At 36.9% G+C, this 22,347-nt stretch overlaps 1 protein-coding gene across 1 annotated transcript in view; it reads left to right on the top strand.

Annotated features, from left to right (window-relative positions):
- NFATC3 (nuclear factor of activated T cells 3) overlaps positions 1-22,347 on the top strand; it is a 56,464-nt gene that overhangs the window by 19,335 nt on the left and 14,782 nt on the right. The window contains exons 4-8 of the mRNA XM_088135977.1: positions 15,667-15,866; positions 17,285-17,457; positions 18,451-18,591; positions 20,208-20,263; positions 21,072-21,198. Of these exons, the coding sequence (XP_087992103.1) occupies positions 15,667-15,866; positions 17,285-17,457; positions 18,451-18,591; positions 20,208-20,263; positions 21,072-21,198 (697 nt within the window). The remainder of the gene's footprint in view (positions 1-15,666; positions 15,867-17,284; positions 17,458-18,450; positions 18,592-20,207; positions 20,264-21,071; positions 21,199-22,347) is intronic.

Genomic DNA, 22,347 nt, shown 5'->3' with positions numbered 1-22,347 from the left:
TCTACACACAAGTGCTATTTAGCAGTTGTGTGCAAGGTTTTTGGTTTCTCGGAGGAGCAGTAGGTAATTTATTTAATATTGCCTATCTACCTGTGCGCGTACATGGGAGGTTAGTATTTTTTCTTAATGCCTCTTAAGTAAGCATTAGGTATACACTAGAGTGTAAAGCACATATTCCCTTGATAATCAAATGAGGTAAGTAGGTGAATGCTAGTGTGAACAAATACTTAGTTTGCATGTGCTAAACATTAACACAGTATGTAATATTTAGGTAAGCATTAAAATAGCCAGTGATTGCAGACAGTATTTTTGCAGACAGTATTTTTGTACACAATGCATAATTTTAGTGTAGGCATGGGCTTTTAGACATACTGCACTAAATCTGTTAGGTATAATATGTAATCCAGTGCAAGTTTACTTGGAAGTAAGTTCAGTTGTGTCAATTGGAGTTTACTCCCTTATACGTGAGCTTGGGACTGTGGCCAAATCTGAGCTACATTGTTATGTAATAGTTGAAAAAAATTAGAAATTGAATGCCTCTTCTTTGTTATTTAATAGAGTGTTAAAATGTTAATATCCTAAAAATGATTCACCTTAGATCTTGGCAATAAATGCTTTTTTAGCATAAGGGTCATAGTGCTTCATAGCTAACATTACCCATTTAGTTTGAATCATTTTCACATTGCTCAAAACAATTTTGCTGAACCTTTATACTTAATTTTTTGTGAAATTGGTTATTAAATAGTTTTCAGTTGGACAGGGGTATCTGAAGACTTATTTGTCACATGAAGGCCAAAATTTAGGTGTTGTATAACAATATATATTTTTCCATTTCTCCTTTTGATGGAAAACTTGGCATTTGTCCTTGAAATTTGCCACATAGTTTTTAACTATTTATTAGGTACAGTATATAGCAATTCCACTAGAAGGAAGTTGGGATGTGCAAGACACATTTATATGTACATGCATTAATTTTGTAAAACAGGACAGTTCATTTACAAGTAGAATTATTGAAGCAACAGTTTTCAAGGATTTTCTTTTTTGTAATAGCTACTAAAATACTTAAATATTGTGATACGATATAAGATAAAAAAATTCATGCAAAACCTTTTCATATAGCAACAATTCATCAGCAAGTGGTAAATTAGATTGTTTACTATTTTATTCCGGTTATAAGTTAGCTCATATGAACATTTGTACATAGCCAATGAAGAGACATACCTGTAGGAGCTCTCATTGTAATTGAACACCAAACTACTACAGCTAGGTTTGATACAGGCCACTGTATTAAAAGTGCAGGCCAGAGGTAGCAGGGAGAGCAATAGAATGTATTGATGTTAATTTCTGTGGAGGGAAATGGCAAAAAATCATGGTTATCCTCTGTGGAAAATATTAGGGACAAGATAACGAGTGACAAAGGAGTCCAAAAAAACCCCAAACTCTTTCAAGGGTCGCTGATGTTCAGTGAGGTTACTGCAGTTGGCCCTTGCTATGGGTGCTATAATATAAATGATTTTTTTTACAGTGATCAAAATCCCACAAGACTGCTTGATTATTTTGGTGTTCTTCTTGAAATCTGAAAGAGATCTTGGCATTCCTGCCTGAATCTTACAAGATTTTAGGTGGGAATGCCATAATTTATGAATTGTGATGATCTTGTGAAGTTTATGTAATAAATATAATAAATAGTCCCTTAATTCTCACAGATGCCATTAGGAAGTAATGGGTTTCATAATGTCTACAGGCACCCTGTTGCTAAGAAGTTGTCCTCAGAAGCTTTCAGTGTTAGGGTCTGCGTAAAAGAAAGGTAGGGGACTCTTGCAAAGAAAGAGAGCCAGTAACATGTAGACTAAGACAGCAGAATGCCAGTGGCTTCTGAAATTTTCGTATGCATAGACAAAGATCAAACGCAATATAAGTTGATAGGTTTAAGAATTAGTGGGCTAAAACTCATATATAACAACTAATTGATGTATATATTTTGTTCAAAAGAAATAGACTTAAAATTGAGGGAGGGAAATTATATGTAAATAATGCGTATTTCTGCACAGAAAAATCTTTGATTTTGAAAATGAAAGTTCTCTTTGAAGGGAAAAAAGTAATACTGCAGTGACTGCTAACTAGTTGTTAGTCTGAATGGTTCTTCTCTGGAGCAGTTGATGAAACTTTCATAGAACTGTAGTGATAATGCGGGTTTTTAATGATCTAGTATAACCAGAAGTCATAACTTCATAAATGGAATATCTAACAAATGTATGGGAAACATTGCTGGAAAGAGAAAGAGGATATGGTATCTTGGATTTAATCCTGATTGATAGGGAAGAATTGATTGATGATATATAATTGTCAGGAACATTAAAGGGAAAAGTGACCATGTTATCTTGAAGTTCAAAATAGAGAGGGTGGTACAGTTGGATATATACTTCAGACTTTGGATATCTGGATCCAAAAGTACAAGGAATACTTGAACAGGACCCTTGGTGAAAAATTCTGAAAGAATCATGAGAATTGAAATATGTGAAGGTACAGCTGTAAACTGTTCCCATGAGAGAGTAAAACTGAGGATGCTTAAAGAAGCCAGATATAATTGCTTCGGGAGATCTGCTGAGCTGGGACGTAAAGGAGGCATGCATGGCATTAAGGAAAGACAAACAACCATGGGGAAAAAAAGGAAGATATCTTCCAAATAAAAATATTAGGAAGACCAAAGCTCAACATGAACTATAGCTTGTGAATGATACGAAAATAAGAAAAAGTGCTTCCTCGGCTATATTAGAAGGAAGATGATGCTTGAGAAAGATAGAGGTCTGTTGTTTAAAGAAGGTAATTTTATGTTAATTGTGATAAAGAGAAGGTGAACTCTGCTGCAGTCTTTTCTAATATGATGTAAGGAGGGATTTGTACCCATGATAAGTAAAGAGATGATTTCAAGTCTCTAAGACCAGTTTGATTACACACTAAGGTACTGAAAGATCTTGCAAATATTATTTCAGAACCATTATTTATAATGCGTGAGAAACATTGGAGAATAAGTTATGTGCTAAAAGACATCTCCAACTTCAAGAATGGGATAAGTATGGATGTGGGAAATTTTAGAAAGCCTGCAAAAATCAGTATTTGGCAACATTTTAGAATAAAACATTAACGTAGATGTGAGAATCATTGCAGTGATTACAAGAATTAAAGCTTAATAACAGCAAAGCATTTAACAACCTTTTTTTTAAAAATGATAGCCTTCTTATTGATAAGGGGGTTAAGTTCGCTACAGTAGTTGGAACAAATGATGGTGAAACACTTGTAGTAAGCATTAATTGATCTGTGTCAATGTGCAGGGAGTTATGCATTGAATTTTAAGGAGTGCTCTCCTGTGCCCTGTGCTATATAGATCTTTAACCCAAATAATGTGGCAGAGGATGTGGACAGGTTGCTCATCAAATTTACATATACCACAGAGGTAGGAAGGCTTATCAACAGTATTGAAGACAGACTCATGTTTTTAAAAGCTTTTGAAGCTGGAGAAAGGGTTGTAACAAACATGATAAAATCCAACAGAGAAAACAGTTAAGTCTTAGATTAAGTACAAGAAATGAAAGGTGTAAGTATACGATAAATAAGACCTGGCATGTAACAATATTAAAAAATAATGTGAAAAATCTTAATGGATACAAAACAATACAAAAATCTTAATGGATACAAAACAATACAAAACAGCAGCCTAATGTGGCTGTTAGAATTGTTAATAAATTCTGAAGCAGGATTAAGAAAAACATTATTCTATATTAGTTGGCCATATAAAACTGAAGTGAGGAAGTGCTGGAAGGAGTATTTTAGAAATGTGCAAGGGATAATAGTAGTGTGTCAAACAGTGGAATTGAAACACATGCTATAAATAGTGTCCAGGGAAAAGAGTATGAAAAATAAGGAATAAATCCTGTGAGAATTTTGAAAAACGATAGGGTTTCAGGTATAGATGGTACAACTGGAAGATAGTAAAACATAGATAATTTGCTTATGGGATTACTATGTGGCTAGTTTAAAGCATGTGTGAAGACAGCATCTGTGCCAGACAATTGGAAGAAAGCCATGATGTTCCCCAGCACAAGGAAAAGGTAGCCAGAATAAATGCAAAATCATCACACAGATTAGTTTCCTAAGAATGCCTAGGAAAGTGTACAAGATATAACAGTGACCCAAATTTGAGAAGTACAGTGAGTCTTTATGTTGGGGAAGTGTTACAGGTTTGATTTTTGCTGTTCAATGAATCATTGAAAAATTTATGCCTGTGAGAAAACTTGTGGTATATTAGTTAATTTAGAGAAGGAAACAGTTATCACAATAGCATGCTTTTCCCGCTTTGTTGTATGCACATGAGAGTTGGGTATGTCAGGAGAAAAAGTAAGAGTAAAACAAGATAACCCAGTGTAAACTGCTTGATATGTGACCAGAAGTGTAATAAAGGACTTATGAAAATTTTAACTTAGAATTGAACGTAGCACGTAGCTTATCACGGTTCTTTGTGTTCAAACAGTCTCTCTATTAATCAGCTTCTCTGTCACATTTAGTGTTCATTCTTCGTATAATTTTGATATAGGGCTGCAAAGAGGATCTCATCTCCAGTTGCTCTTGTTTTTTGGTGGTTATTCATCTCATATTTTCTTTTCTCTAGAGATGTCTAAAAGCTCCATAACGACTCTATTTTGGGGCTAAATAGGTATGATGTAAGTTTTATAAACATACCTGTGCGCATATTTCTTAATACTTAAAAGTGTCCTTTTTTGAGTGTCTTGAAAAGAGATTGTTGGAATCAGAGTATAATCTGTTTCCCCACTTTCTCTGTTTTAATTCCTGTTACTATTTGCCTTACAAAAATATAGTCTTCAGCAAAATCTATTCTGCTTTTCTTTTGTTTTCCCATTCTGCATTTGATCCCCCCTTTCCCCTCCCCCCACATACATGTCATTGGGATTTTTTGGTGGTTGGGATTTGTGCACGTGGGATTAGAATTTAGCACTTAATTTTGAAATATCCCACTGATAGCTAGAGAGTTTGCAAGAGAATTGACAGAGTGATGCTGATGGAACTGTTTAACATTGGAGCTTAATGTTTAATGTTATCTTGCTTTTTCCTGACTTGCCTTGTATGTTTTCAGGATGCTTTTTCTCTTTAATGCTGCCTTATATTTTGGTGAATTTTTATTTCTACTTTTTCTTAAATAAGTTTTAGAACTTTCAGACTATTCATATAGATAAAACAACAGCCCAATGAAAAGAGATAATGAGAAGATAAGAGACTAATTGGGAATGTAAGTAAAGGAAGCAATAAAAACAACATTACTTTATGTATTCACATTATCAAGAAAAACACATCTGTAGATAAGATTAATAAAATTCAGATCTCCATTTAAGTCTTTCATAAAAGGCACTAAAGATACCAAAAATAGTCAGATTTTCCCTCCTTTGTTGAATAATTGTAGAAATTGGTCTTTCTGGTATTTACACCCCCCCCAAAACCCCCCGCCTCCATTGACAAACCCCAAGATGCATTCTATAACATGTCTACATTATTAGGTCTAAATAAGGATTCTAATCTTGGTGGTTATATGCAAAAGAAACTTTCTTTTTAATATAAGCTAGAAGAAGAAAGTAAGTTTCTTCTAATGTAGCCTAAAAAGAAAACAAAATAAAAATTGCCTTGAAATTATTTAAATAATTGACTTGTTAGATTTTCCCCCAATGCCTACAGTGGGGCAAAAAAGTATTTAGTCAGCCACCAATTGTGCAAGTTCTCCTACTTAAAAAGATGAGAGAGGCCTGTAATTTTCATCATAGGTATACCTCAACTATGAGAGACAAAATGAGAAAAAAAAATCCAGAAAATCACATTGTCTGATTTTTAAAGAATTTATTTGCAAATCATGGTGGAAAATAAGTATTTGGTCACCTACAAACAAGCAAGATGTCTGGCTCTCACAGACCTGTAACTACTTCTTTAAGAGGCTCCTCTGTCCTCCACTTGTTACCTGTAGTAATGGCACCTGTTTGACCTTGTTATCAGTATAAAAGACACCTGTCCACAACCTCAAACAGTCACACTCCAAACTCCACTATGGCCAAGATGAAAGAGCTGTCGAAGGACACCAGAAACAAAATTGTAGACCTGCACCAGGCTGGGAAGACTGAATCTGCAATAGGCAAGCAGCTTGGTGTGAAGAAATCAACTGTGGGAGCAATAATTAGAAAATGGAAGACATACAAGACCACTGATAATCTCCCTTGATCTGGGGTTCCACGCAAGATCTCACCCCGTGGGGTCAAAACGATCACAAGAACGGTGAGCAAAAATCCCAGAACCACACGGGGGGACCTAGTGAATGACCTGCAGAGAGCTGGGACCAAAGTAACAAAGGCTACCATCAGTAACACACTATGCCGCCAGGGACTCAAATCCTGCAGTGCCAGATGTGTCCCCCTGCTTAAGCCAGTACATGTCCGGGCCCGTCTGAAGTTTGCTAGAGAGCATTTGGATGATCCAGAAGAGGATTGGGAGAATGTCATATGGTCAGATGAAAGCAAAGTAGAACGTTTTGGTCTAAACTCAACTCGTCGTGTTTGGAGGAGAGAGAATGCTGAGTTGCATCCAAAGAACACCATACCTACTGTGAAGCATGGGGGTGGAAACATCATGCTTTGGGGCTGTTTTTCTGCAAAGGGACCAGGACGACTGATCCGTGTAAAGGAAAGAATGAATGGGGCCATGTATCGTGAGATTTTGAGTGAACACCTCCTTCCATCAGCAAGGGCATTGAAGATGAAACGTGGCTGGGTCTTTCAGCATGACAATGATCCCAAACACACTGCTCGGGCAACAAAGGAGTGGCTTCGTAAGAAGCATTTCAAGGTCCTGGAGTGGCCTAGCCAGTCTCCAGATCTCAACCCCATGGAAAACCTTTGGAGGGAGTTGAAAGTCCGTCTTGCCCAGCGACAGCCCCAAAACATCACTGCTCTAGAGATCTGCATGGAGGAATGGGCCAAAATACCAGCACCAGTGTGTGAAAACCTTGTGAAGACTTACCGAAAACGTTTGACCTCTGTCATTGTCAACAAAGGATATATAACAAAGTATTGAGATGAACTTTTGATATTGACCAAATACTTATTTTCCACCATGATTTGCAAATAAATTCTTTAAAAATCAGACAATGTGATTTTCTGGATTTTTTTCCCCATTTTGTCTCTCATAGTTGAGGTATACCTATGATGAAAATTACTGGCCTCTCTCATCTTTTTAAGTGGGAGAATTTGCACAATTGGTGGCCGACTAAATACTTTTTTGCCCCACTGTATCTTCATTTCTGCTATGAACCAGCTCCTTGCTTTTACCCTGCTTATAGGTATATTTTATAGGTTATTCATTGAGAAGACAGGTTGACAGGTGAGTTAATGTTTGCTTACATGGGCTGATTTACCTAATTTTAAAATTCCTTTTAACTCTTCTGATTCTCTAACTTCTGAAGCACAGTTAGAAAGGCTGTATATAAGCACTTAGGGCTACCATATCTGGGCTCCAAAAACTGGACAACTACCATATAGCAGCAAAGAGATACAGCAAACTCTTACTCTTTGCTGATATCTAATGGTTGTTTGGAATTTATTTATTTATTCAGTCATTCCAGCCACTCAACTCCACAAGAGTCTGGCCAGCTTACAACATTAAAAGCAATAAAGCAATAGGAACAAAGATCATGCAAGTCCAGAAGAAATAAGATACTTACTCAGATAAAATTCCTCAGGGCTTCAAGTCCAACCCCCCCCCGCCCCCCAGATTGTGCACCAGTCTCAAATGGGGAAATACATTCCCTTCTAAGACTAAAGATGAAGTGTTCTCAGAACTGGGAGGCGCAAATACACACAGCTACTTGGTCTTGTCAGGACTGAGTCTGAATCTAGACCCACACAGCCTCCAGACACTAGGACAAGACATTGACAGCATCTCTTGGGCGCCCTAGGGTTGAGATGTACAATTGATATGCAAGATAACCTCATCCAGTGGTTTCATGTGGATGTTAAACAGAAGGGTCAAGAGCACTGAGTCCTGAGGCACCTCTCAAGTGAAGGGCTACAGGCTCGATCTCTCTCCCTTGTCAACACCAACTGGCATTTACCACGGAGAAAGGAGGAGGACCACTGCAACATGGTGCCCTCCAGCCCCAGCTTCGCAGAAGGATACTATGATCACTGAGTTCAGGAAGAACCAGGATGGACACACCACTCCTATCCTGGTTCTGCCAAAGGTCATCAACAAGTGCAGTCAGTGCTGTCTTAATACTATACCTTGATCTGAAACCCGACTGAAATAGGTCCAGATAATCCATTTTGTAGTTGTACATGTGCTGCCTGTTCCCTGTTAAAAATACATAAACAATTAACTCTAAGGGAAGTAAGAGGTAGGCAATATTATTAAACAGTGGGAGGTACTGCTCCCACCCTTTTGACTTTCCAGGCCTTGGACTAAGATGGTTTTTGAGCCCTTTGGTTTTTGATTCTGTCTTCCTGTAAGCTGTATTGTCTTTCTTTTGGTGTGTGTGTGTGTGTTTATTTATTTATTAGTTACTGTGGAATTGGGTGGTCTCAAAATTGAAATTATTAATAATAAATTAATTCTTTTTACTTTACTTTGGTCTGGTGCTGCCTGATTCCAGACCAACTCTGGGTGGCTCACAAAACAAAAAGTAAGACGCAGATAGAATAAGATAAATGAAAATATACTGTAGTAAATGAAGTAAAACAAAATGGTAAATCTGGACAACTAATATAAGTAATAAATGCCATCTAGTAGGGGCTCCTTCCACCCTATTCTGAGGCCTGGTAAAAGAACCAGGTCTTTAAGGCCTTCTGGAACGCTATCAAGGTGGGAGGCGTCCGATCTCAGTGGGGACCTCGTTGCAAAGGACAGGTGCCCCATTAGAGAAGACGCACTTCCTAGGTCCCGAAAGATGACACAGTTTGATTGATTGATTCTGGAAGTTTACAATACAGAAGTTTAAAATACAAAAATGTATTTATTTAACATTAACTACTGCTGTATTTGGCCATGAGATCTTCTCTCCCCAGCCAAAATGATGGTCCAATTATTACCACCTCTTTCATTGTTTTTTCATTGTCTCCATTATTCATATGCTTTAGGTGAGTCTATAAAATGTTCTAGACATCTAGAAATGGAACTTGAATCTGGGACGTTGGTTAGCATTTGCTGATTACATTTACAAAAAATACCCCAGTGAAAGCAAGTGGTGGGTCTGGCTTGCAGTCTGCTGTTTACGTCAGATCAGAACACGTGTTCTCATTTCCCTTATCCATTATTCCTTTGATCTTTGTGCTTATAAACTGCAAACAAAAAGCAGCTCAGGATCAAAGAAGGACAAATACAGACAGAAGGACAAATAAAAAGCAAACATGTTCTGTTTGCTGTGAAAGAAAATCCTTGCCTTTTAAAATTGGGATATTGTTGTTGCATTAATCTGGGTTATTAATAAACGTGATGGGATTACAGCATGTACTGCTTATAGGCTCCCAATTCAGTCAAGGAAGTTAATGGAGTTTGCCAATTCTCCATCAAAGAATGGGGTAAAAAGTGTTAAAAGTCTAATTAAAAGAAATCTAATGTGGCCTTGGATGGTCACACCATTCTAAAATAGTTACATAGCTGATGTAGCCAGAAGTTTGACCTTGAAATCAGTTGCAAGGCATTGGTTTCAGAGGAAGTTGCAAATATGAAAAAGTGAATAAATACTCATTTTCCTAACTTCATTCGTATTTTTGCATTGCATCCACATACAAGGGAATCTACCTGTAACAACACGCCAGCACAATTAGAGGTGTTTTAGAGAGAGGCTATTGTAGCTTATCCTGTAGTGACCTTCTCTCCTTAGCCTTCCAGCTTTAGTTTAACTTACGCATACGCTGACCTTTGCTATGGAAACGATACAGAAACACACAAACAGCTTGGCAGAGTTTCGTCTGCAAAGCAATGGGTTGTGTGTCACAGTATATAGTTACTAGTGGAGGGTTTTTAGAGGTCAGTCATGAGATGGTGCTGTAACTTTTCATTATTTACAGTATTGTGTATGATGCCTTGTGTGAAGAGTATGTGATTATATTTATGGAATAAAAATATGTTGCATATAAGCATGTCTATATTTGGGCAACTGCAGGAACTGTAAATATATTTTAAATATGTTCTGTTCCCTTTTGTAACTCAACCACTAGTTTAGTGTCTTGGATAAAGGACACAGATTGGAATTAATGCCAGCCATTTAATATAACATAATATTCCTTGGAAGGTTTATCGGGGTCCCATTTGTATTCATATTTTGGATTGTAAAAACAGTTAACATGCAACTTCCATCTTTTTAAAAAGGGAGCACATATTCTGTTGAAAACAAAACCAGAAGACTCCCCTGAACCTGGATACATTTTAGCAGGGAAGACTGTTGAATAGAAAAGCATCTTAAATCAGGCCAGAGAGTGTTGTTCATCACTGTCTGCCGTGACTGGCAGTGGTTGTTGCAGGGATCTCAGATGAAAAAGGGCTCCCTGTCTATTGGGAGGTAAAAGTCTGCAAGCCCCATTGGGTGGCATAAAACAGCTGGGGATGGGTTCACCTTTGCATTAAAATATTCAGAAAAGGACATGTATTGGGAACTAGAAATTAGTTCTGTATTCACTGGAAATATTCTGAAAATGTTTTGAATGATCATTCTCATCTTCTGGTATAAGGATGAGTAATCAGTGGCTTATAAACTGCATATGGACCCATGACCCTTAGCCAGATTTCCTTAGCCACCCACTGAGAATTGAAGGAGCAAAGCATCTAGATTTTTTAAAGAATTTGCATGATGTTTGGTCTGCTCCTTGATTACCTTGTTTTCCTCATTTGAATAAGTTAGTGCAATGAGTTTTTAGTTTACTTCTCATCAATATACTATTTCCCTAGCTTTTTGTGATAGGATAGGATTTTTTTATGGATTTGGGGTCACAACTGATCCCAAGGAGTATAAAAATGTTTCTCCAATCTGAGCTAATTTTGGCTTGATAGATTCACTTACAATAAGCTAGTTGGTTGATCTTTGGCATTAAATTTTCTCCACTGCTTCCACTGGTGTGTATGGAAGTAGATGTATGCACATTCCTGAGATTGGGAAGTTTCACTGAGAGATTAATGGAGTTACAGCAAACCAGTTAAAATGAGGGAAGGAATTCAATGAATGAATATAATGGGGAAGATAAAATACCACATCTGTTAAGTTCTGGTGGATGATGAAAATATGCCATGTAGTAAATTATACGTATAATGCATAGCTGCTATAATATGTGGAGTGGAGGATAGCTGTGTTTGTACAGGAAAAAAAAAAAAAGCACCCTAAATTCCTGAAAAGCCAGGAGGTCTTTTGCTGTTTCTACTAATATACAAGACAATACGTTCCTAATGGCTGACCACTATTAAAAGGTTAAATTCTTTCTCTTTATCAGGAAGGAAGGGGAAGAAAAATTGGAAGGGAAGAGAATTGACTTTTGAGGCAGTTGGAGAGAAAGTTGATGGTCAAGCAGGATCAGCTCTGGCTTAGCAAAGGGGTGATAGGAAGGCAGTTGTGTTCAGATATTTTACTTTTTATGTTAAGTTTGTTCTACAGTAGCATACATTAATAGAGCAGCTAATTAATGTATATATTAGTAGCAACATTAGTAGCAACTAATGAGTAGATCCACCACTGAATTCTTTGAGCATGTTTACTCTGGAGGAGTTTTGTGAGGGGTGGGGAAGTTTGGAGCAGAAATCTGGTGCATGTCCCCACTTCTAGCCCAAAGTTCTCTTTATTGGATCTGAGAAGTCATAATTGTTGGGCACTTTAAAGATTTGTCCTCCTGAGGTTCAGATGCTTCAGCGCCATGATGATAAAATTTTGTGTGTGTGTGTGTGTGTTTGTATGATCATTTGAAACACCTTGGCAGCAACCAGATGCCTCCAGAGGTTTGGAGTGCTGATTTGTGATGTTGGGCTATTGGGACTATTTGGGGCACAACAGCAGCCTTTTCTGAGCTTCTGGATCTTATAGCTAGGCTGATGTTGGAATTGAAGGCAACATGCTTGGTTCTACCCACACTCCAATTTTATTTTAAACAGCTTTGAGATTTTGAGAGACAGTAGCTAGTCCAGGTTATCCCAATGAGATTTATAATTAAAGCTAATCAATCCGTGCAATTTCAGTGACAGCCAGTATTGACTGTTCCCTCCAGTTTGAAATGACATGTATAGATTTTTTTTTAAATGCATAATTTATTGCTGCTTACAAGTTCACAGTGTAGTCTCAGGTTGCCTTTTATAATTATTATTTTTAAAAGGGGCACTTTTTCTTGTTGTTTGGAGTTTGGAGTAAAGCATCTGGTGCATAGGCAGAATTGGTCTTGAAATGCCCCTGGGTGGGTTAGTAACATAATGATGTCCCATCCCTCTATGGATCATTCCTGGTCTATTATAATTATTATTAAAACATTTATATGCCACCTGACTCCCAGCAACTCTAAGCGGTTACAGATAGGAACATTAAAAATAAGAAAAAGTACAATGATAAACAAATAGTGAAGAGAAAAGATAGCAAGGATGACAAAAAATGGACAGAAATGAAAAGAAACCCTCACAATCCACTTCCTATGCACCAGCTGCTGTGCATTTTAGGAAGTCCAAACAAGTAGTGAAAGCTGTTAAGATGGCCCTCTTATAATTCCTAGAATTTAGCAGAGCAGTAGGCAGTATTTTGATCCACCCAGCAGTTTGGCAGCTTCAGTTCAGGGGAGTTTGAGACTTCTGGGGGAAGTATGGCGACCTGAAGATGTCTCTGTAAAAGTGGAGCCAACAACTGTGGCAAAGACCAAGGAACCAGTGAGTAGACTGGTTCCTTGGAACCTCTCCAGATAAGGAGAGGATGGGAGATCACCCACATATGCTCTGAATGGCTGCTCCTTGTGAGGAGACCACAGGACAGCAGTTTTCCATAGGTTTGAGCGCCGGAAGACAAAGGGATTAGCCATCTTGCTTGCAACCACAATGGACCATTTTAAAGGACACTACGTTTGCAAACCTCACTTCCTAATCACTTTTGGAAATTGCCTATTAACCATCTTAAAGCTATTAGAGACCTTTGGAATGACAAGTTTGAAAAGTCATCAGGCGAGTTTTATCTTCAACTCTGAACAAAAGAAAAATTAGTTATAAGCTTAGAACTTTAAAAAATTTAAATAAACAGCAAAAAGCTAAATAGGATTTTGATCTAAAAAAGTTATAAATGGATTAAGGGTCCAGATAAATGTGGAATATTGACTTTTACTATAAGATTTTAGAATTAACTATAAAAATAAATAGCTTCTCATGGGAAACAGACTTATTTTGGCTATCCTGACTATTGTAAGCCATAACAAAGGTAAGTTACTTTATGATTTTAGAAACTAGAGGGGACTAAAGATTCTAAGCAGAAGGGAAAAAAAATACAAGCCTGTCCTTGATGTCAGTTAATAATGGGACTTACAAAATAACACAAAACGTTATAACATCGGAAACATTAAAGGAGATCTTTGAAGAATGGAGCCAGAAATTAGTAGCTACAATATCAATGCTGTCAGTAATGATATCTGCTTCTATGGATAGACAATGTCCAAAAGACATCAATATGAGAATGACAGATGTGGAACAAATTTTATCTGACAAGACAGAAAAAGTACCAGAAGTGGAACTACAAATGACAGGCCAAGAGAATGATTTGGAAAAGGATGCTTTATTGGATATACAAAAGAAACTGGTTGAAGTTTTAAAAATTAAAAGGGAAATACAAATGGTAAACCAAGAGAATGACCTGGAAAATGTTTTCTTATTGGATCTACAAAAGAGGCTTGTTAAAGCCTTGAAGAAGTCTGTGGATCGGGATAAAGAAGAATTGAAGGGAATTCAAATCCTATGACAATATTTGATTGAATTAAAGATTAAGACTGTTAGAAGTAAAAGGAAATTGGTTTATTTGATCAAGGTTAAAATAAGATATTTTTTTGCAAAGTTCTGGGAACCCTTTATGGACTTTGTGCTGACACCAGCATTGAAAAATTGATATTCTGTGGATTTATTTTGATAAGGGATAGGATATGGGATGAAGAGATATCTGTTTATAACCTTATAGGGGGTGAAGAGTCTATAAATTTGTTTGTACTTGTTGTGAAGAAGGTTGGAAGTCACTTCTTTATATATTTGTTTTCTTTTTCTTTATTATATTCTTCTTTTTTTCTTCTTTCTTTTGTCTTTTTTCCTGCACTTATTTTTTCTCTTTCTCTAAGTTCAGTTTATATGATTGTAATAAAAATTATTAATAAAAATTATGTTAAAAACAAGATCAGGTGAGTTTGCTGCAGAATGAGAAGCTTCAGGAGCAACCTTGGTAGTGATCCTGTGTGCTATTAATTGAATATAGAATATGAATAGGAGGGAGCTGGATGACAACTGGGAGGAAGTATTTTCCTTGGTAATTAGAGCTGAAATGAATTAAATCTAAATTAACTGTTGCAGTTCAGAATTGGATTTTTATCTTAATGGTTTGAATGTTTTCAGTGTGGGATTGATAGTTTTGATTCTGACAGATTTAATGCATTTTATTGCTGCTTATGTTTACATCAACAGAGTTCTTTTTCTACTGCAGTAATACACTTTCCCCAAATAAGATTATAACTTAAAACCACCATTAAATTACATTGGAACAGATCAGGAAGTAGTTAATCAAAAATCCCCAAAAGACCTGACAAGCAAAATGTTACCATGCTTCTGTTTGAGGGTGACTCAGTCTCCAGCTGCTTTGGATTCCATCAGTCCCCTTCATCATAGCCAATGGAAACAGAATGTGGGAGTTGTAGTTTCAGACAACTGGAGGGATACCCATTCCTTACCCCTTTCTACTTTAATCTGATACAGTAGGATGGGCCCAATGGTATTTGTAGAAAGACTGTTTCATAACAAAATCTTTTCTGATGGAAGATAAACCTCCTATTGGTTATAGTATCAGCATTTTGAATAAAGTCCTAAAATAAATTGATAAGCAGTGAAATTGAAATTGGGACAGTATTCAACTCCACTATGAGCACCAACGCCATTAAATTCTGAAGCACGTTTTTAAAGGTGTGGGGGATAGAATTCTTAGCATGAACGTTGAAGTACCCAGGAAAAAGATAAATCCATAACCCACTGTTCAAGCTCATGTTGTCAACTCAGGAAACTACAGCATTATATAATACCAAATTATTTTTGTGATATAATTTAAAAAGCCTAAGAACTGCCAATAATCAATGAGAAGTGCAGCAGACTGGTTTGATTCTAATATTTTGCCATTTGCAATTTTTCTTATGGGCATTTGTTTATGATCCTTTTTTTCCCTTTTTTTGTAAAGAAATATGCTATATATGCATCTGTGCCTGAAGTCATGTCTACAGTTTTAACAGTTTGACTCTGACAAACTGAAATTTAGTGAGCTGGGCAGTGACAAATTTGAAAAATAAATAAATATATAAATATAAATAAATAAAATTGGTTTGTAAAACTGTTCATGCAAGTTAATTAGTTGTTTTTGTTTCTTAACAGCTCCTAGGTTACAATGAAAAACCCGTAAATCTTCAGATGTTTATTGGGACAGCAGATGATCGTTACTTACGGCCACATGCTTTTTACCAAGTGCACAGAATCACGGGAAAAACCGTTGCTACGGCTAGTCAAGAAATAATCCTTGCCAGCACCAAGGTTTTGGAAATTCCTCTTTTACCTGAAAACAATATGTCTGCCAGGTAGGTCTGAGGATTCTTCCAAGCAAATCAGTATGTTACACCCCAGGTTTCCCAGCTGTTCATGGGCTACAGGACATTAATGTATTACAGCACATTATACTGTAATCTTCATAGATCAGCTTCTGAGTGCAGCTCATTGCAACTTCTGTTCGGGATGTGGTTCTTCAGGTTTGAAGTGGACACATTAGGAAAACAGTAATGCCTGGCTGACACCTGGAGCGCAGGTGTTTCATGATGCAATAAGGATAAGGCTATGCTGCAGACGGCTTTTGTATCATAGAAGTAGTTGGTATGTAGGGAAACATAGGGACAGTTATATGTGCACATGCTTGCATGCACATACGCACACAGATTATAATGGGCGACCGTAGTTTTACTTTGTATTTGAGTATTAACAATTATCTGAAGCAACTCTTTATTGGCCTGCAGACACATTCATAACAGCTCTTCTCCCCTCTCTCACACATACCCATTAATACTTGTCTGTAGCCCTTCAGCGAATGTTGATTCTTAAAAAATGCCAGGTCTATTCCAAATAAGGCAAAAGTTTATTGTCCCTGTGGTGGTGAAGTACTAAGATCAGGCACAGCACGGTAGGTTAAAATGGATTTATTCCAATGTAGTCTTGGCGGTTTTCCAAAATACATTTGGCTATATCATGTATGCTCTTTCACCTCTTATTTTCCACTCCCACTTCTCTCTTCTGCCCCTTGTCTGCACAAACATCACTTGCTGTATTTGCAGGTGTTGTTAAGTGATAGTTTGTTTGGATGAGGAAGAGGAGAATATGTGAAATGAGAGGGTTTGATGACTCTGCAGGCACTGCTTTTGAGGACTAGGAACATTACACAACTGATACTGACTGACCCAGTAAGGGTCAGTTTATTATAAATATTTTTTTGCTTAGATGTTAAAAAAATGATACCTGAAAGCTGGTAATCAGCTGTTGTAAGAAGTGATCCATTTTTGCTTGATGTAGTTTTCAAGAGAATTACTTTGCAGATTTCACAGATGTTCTAAGTTAACATCTGTCAGTCATCCACAGTCATGATCCCCTTTCAGTTCGATCCTGGAGATGTGCCTTTTCACTATTCCTGTGTCAAAGCTGCAGCATAGTGCTGTGTCTGATGAGCTCTACAGACTAAAAACCAAGCAAAATTATATACTTGATTGTTGTATTAATCTACTGCCAACAGCTTGCTGAGGTTTTTTTCCCCCACAGCTACATGCCTGACTGCTGCATGCAAAATAAATTCCAGTTGTTCCAGTTCAAAGGTACAATGTCTAGCTTGCAATCTAACCTGATAAACGGGTGGCTTTTATGTTTGCAGATATTCAGACAAGAAAAAGAAGAAAGCAAAAAAAAAAAATGCAATTTTAAAGATAACACATGGTTTATATCTTCTGTTTTTCTCCAGTATTGATTGTGCAGGTATTCTGAAACTCCGCAATTCAGACATAGAGCTTCGGAAGGGTGAGACAGATATTGGAAGAAAAAATACAAGAGTGAGGCTTGTATTTCGGGTACATATCCCACAGCCTAGCGGGAAGGTCTTGTCCCTTCAAGTTGCCTCTATACCTGTTGAATGCTGTAAGTTTTCTCATGTTTTGGCTGGTGTGGAAGGGGGAATTATCTTACCCATAAATATTTCTATCAGGCAATACTTCAGGAATTAAACTTGTAGTTCACAAGAAAAATTATGTCTAGGTAGCTTTTTTCCTCCTTGTGCCTGGACTTTTAGAAAGCTCCCTTTGTTTATTCTGATCTATTCATCAGGCTTTACTTTGGAGACAGGTAGTTTTGATTTTTTTTTTTTTGGTCAAATACTACTAATAGTTGTTGTGGATTATTATGGTATTGATGTTTAATATTTAGATGTCTCTCATGTCAGGGCTGATTGCAATTTCTTAACTTCTGTATCACTTGTTGCCAGCGGCTTTGGGCTTCTGATTAGAGGGAAATATAGGTGTGTATACTGAACAGAAATGTTGGAAAATACTAAGGAATTGCCTTAGATTAAATGTGAATAAGTGTGTTTGTGTTTCTAGAGCTTCTGAAAGCTTATATTACATTTTAAGATATATTTCGGAGATAGTTATTTTCTATAAAATTATACTTTGACCGCACCAGTGTTTATTGAGAGTTTGTAGCCCATTTCAATAGCCAAACTTACATATCTTATTAAGTAAGTTATGGTTAGCATTGGTTCTAATTCAACATTAAATTTCATTTATGGAGCATAATGATTTTGAAACAGTTTTGAAAATAATGATACAGGGATATAAAAATGCTGCAACTAAGTTGCTTACTGCAAATCTGTAAAGCACATTTTAGTCTAGTGTGTTTTGCAAATCCAACCTGTGTGGTTAGTGTCAAGCAAATTCAGAAACTTTTGAGTTAATAAACTAAACTATAGTTCTATTAAATATAGGAATGATGTTGTTATGACCACAGTCACTGTAGCCAGATTACTAGCAAGCATATGTGAAATAAAAATGGAGAAGGCAGGGGAGAAGAGAGAGATATGATAAGAATTAAATGTGAATACATTCTTAAGCATTTTTGTATTTCTCTTTCACAAAGCTCAGAGATCGGCTCAGGAACTTCCTCAGATAGAGAAATACAGCATCAGTAGTTGCTCAGTAAATGGAGGCCATGAAATGATTGTTACAGGCTCTAACTTCCTTCCTGAATCAAAAATATTATTTCTTGAAAAGGGGCAAGGTAAGTTAACCTGTTTCAAATAACAGAAAAGGCTTATTTCTAGGATTGAAGGAACATAACCAAAGTGTCTAAGCTGCATTCAGTCATACTGCCTATCTTTGTACAGTGTCATTTTACACTGAAATACAGGGGCAATACTGCCTTTCTTCTGTCTGAATTCAAAAGGATCTTGATGGAGTTGGGCCCTATCCAACAAAATGCAGTTCACTGGTGAGAAATGTAGGATCCTGCACTTAGGTGAACTCCTGGTATATCTGATTGACATCATTGCTTGTAGGCACTCTCTTTCCTGCCATAGAACTAGATCAGTCCCATGCTTAACTGTGGAACTGACAGTGATGAAGTGCATGGGATGGCAACTGATGTGCAAGTTGAGGACTTTTCAGGATGGCTCAGATCAGGCATAGGCCCAAGTCCATCTGAAGTTCTGTTCTGCAGCCCTGGAGTCAGTGAGTTTTTAGTCCTCTACTCCACTGCTTCTTTACAGAACATGTTAACATTGTGTTTTGGTACATGCAGCATTTCTTCTATCTTGATTGGGCGGTTTAGAGCTGGAGCTCGTTGCCATTTGCATGCTGTTTGCAGAGGAAGTTCACCAGATCCAACTGACTTTGGATTCCAGTGTTGGGGTAGATTGTAAGATTCTGCTTGCCCTTTTATTTTAGATTATTTTCAGTTTGTAGATTTCAAGATAGGACAGAACTTGTAGCTCTGTGAGGACCACTGTCCGTTCACTGAACTTTTATTCCTACTGGTTGATTAAACTGGACAGATTAAACCTCTCTCTGACCTGAGAGATCAGTACAGTTAGAGGTTAGTCATATGCGTGGAGGGAGCAGCCTTTTTCTTTCAGGTAGTGGAATGAACCTCTTCAAGAGTTGTGTTTAGCCCCCCCCCTTTTTTCTTTTTCTTTTTCTAATTTTTAGAAAATCTGTAAAAAATGTTTCGTTCCCAGCCTTTTATTTGCTAGGTACTTTTACTTTGGTTTTTTTAACTTTCTGTATTTTATTCTTAATCATAATAAGTGCCTTTAGTATTCATTTAAGTAGAAACATAGGATAGAAATTAAATGAGCAGTATATATAATATACTGTATATATGATGGATGGATGGATGGATGGATGGATGGATGGATGGATGGATAGATAGAGTTACATTCTGCATCAGATTTTTCTCCATCTGCTGGTTCATTCTGGTGGCCCATGAAACAACCCAGATCTTTCTACCTGTAATTATTCCATTTCATGGTGGTGTTTGTATATATGTAGACCATTCAGTGCATGTACGAGCAGCTATCCTATGAAGTATGCATATATCTCCACCTAGAACACCACTTTCCTCCTTTCCTAAAAGTAATCCTTTAAAACCAACTTTATCCATGCTGCACTTCCCATTTGGGATTAATTGGTAGAAGTTCAACTCTCTCTAGCCAGTTATCTTTGAACAAGATAGGTATTGCATGGCCAAATATTAAGGATGTCTTTCAATGAGTAAAGTCTTTTGTTTTCAAATGAAAACTACTATTAAGAGTTGAATACTGTGTGTTTTGTGTATATTTAATAATTGAATTACTTCAGAATAACCTGATACTTGTTCTAAAATCTTTGTCTTCGTAGATGGACGGCCCCAGTGGGAGGTGGAAGGAAAAATAATTAGGGATAGGAGTCAAGAGGTGAGATTTTTTTAAAGTAGATTATTTTGCTGATTTCTGTAAGGATCCAGGCAGAAAATTGAACATAATGTAGGTAGCTATTTTTTTCATTTTAAAAAGAATAATTATATTAGCACTTATGTCAAATATGCAAAAATGTTTGCAGAATTTGAGCCAGATTTATAGGAGAAGACGGCTAAAGCAGTGAGTGAGGTAATATTAAATGGAAAGATTTAACCTTGAGTCTTGGGAGTCTAGAAAGGGCAAAATGATGTGCAGAAAGTAAACACTAATAGCATAGTGATTGTAGGAAGGGGAGGAGGAGGGACAACATAAATTGTACAAGAAAGGATGGAGACCACAGCTGCCAGGTTTGTTTAACAAACCTGGAAAACAATAAAAAAACCATTTTAAGCAATTGAAGTTCCAGCTTTAGACCCCCACTGCAGATTGTTGTCTTGTAAGTGGGCAGATGTTAGCCCAGCAAGCTAACATTTTGGAATATTATAATGATTAGAAATATGTAATATGTGAAAGCATAGTCCTACACTAAGACAACTGCTTCACAATGAGGTCTTCCATGCTTTTCAAAGTAGAAACCATAGGTGAAGACTCTGATGTACCCTGTCACACTTTCTCAAGGAAAGCGGTCTGTAAAAAGGTGTCACCACTGAGAAGCTCTGCTCTGTCTCTTAAAAAAATTGCTTTAGGAAGTTCAGCATGTGCTTTGTCAGGTCTAAATGAAGATGTAGAAGCTTATTTGGAGGATGAAAAAATGCTTCTGAAATATACTTGGTCTTTCTATGTCACTTTATTCATTTTTATCCAGGCTGCGCTTATTCTTGAAGTTCCTCCATATCACAATAAAGCAATTACAGCAGCTGTCCACGTGCAGTTCTATGTTTGCAATGGCAAAAGGAAAAAAAGCCAGGCTCAGCGTTTTACATACACTCCAGGTACAGATTGTTGGTGTATAAATCATGAGTGAGATTGGCCTTTGTTTCGAATGACTCTGGTCCATTGCCCTGATTCTGAGATACGTTGTTATTTATTTTACATTGAAAATTAGGTATGAATTGGGAAAAAAAATCTTAAAGAGGAGTTTATAGTTTCTCTTCGGCTTGCAGTTCTAAGCAGTAGGAGATATTGTGGGTGTTTTTCTTGCCAGCTGGAAAGGCAAAGCCATTTTAAATTAAGCATCAGTTGACCTGTTTTTTTTTTACTCTGACCCAACGGCATTTTTTAAAAAGTATCTCTGGCTACTTTCAAGTTTCTGACTAGGACTGCAAACATAATAAATGGGGGAAAAGTGCAGCTTTGCATATTAAGTTCTAATGCTTATTCTGAGTGGATAAATTATTGTTTGAAGGTTAGGAAGAGGAAAAGCCTTCAACTAGCATGGAGCTGAAGGCCTTCGCTGGGTTCTTTGATCCAAAGTAAGCTATGATAGCCTATGTATTGTTGTTCTCAGTTCTCTTATAAACCATGTCAGAAAATGAACATTCAGGACTGGTGAACAATCATGGATTCCAAACTGTTTTTGAATTAGTCTTAACTCAAACTCAAAATTCTCAACTCCAGAATTTGGTTCTTTAGTTCCATTTACTGTACTATAATGAGAAAACTCTTGTCTGTATTGTCCCAGAATAAGCAAGTATATTTCATATCTTACTTTTCAACAAAGATCAGCTCAGGGATCAAATTACAATTAGAACTTTGGAAAGGTCAACATAGAACTAGTTTATATGTAGAAGAAATAATAGTCTACTTTGGTCCCTGAAGTTGGGGGTGTAGTCCAGGTTTTGGGTTTTTATTTCCAGAGCATAGCCTAGGTTCTTGTAGTTCTATTTGTGTAGTAAAGTTTCATATAATTTGGAAGAATAACATATTCAATATATTCAGATGATCTAAGGTTCAGTCTCCAATATATACATTTTGAAAACCTGATATTGGGCAGTTTGGCTTGGAAAGACATCAGCATGAGATTTCCCAAGCTGTTGTGGTTAACTGTATTTTTCATGTATATTCACTGCCATTCACACACATGCTAGTTTTGATGTGGGGTAAAATGACATGTTACTTGTTTTAGTTCTGATGTTTATCAT

Source organism: Python bivittatus, unplaced genomic scaffold (genome assembly GCF_059951505.1).
Source record: "Python bivittatus isolate LINGU-HERP-01145 unplaced genomic scaffold, Pbiv_v1 ctg000190_np1212, whole genome shotgun sequence".
NCBI classification, from domain to species: Eukaryota; Metazoa; Chordata; class Lepidosauria; order Squamata; family Pythonidae; genus Python; species Python bivittatus.
Note: the sequence above shows the minus strand (reverse complement) of the source record. Positions and strands in the feature narration are given on the sequence as shown.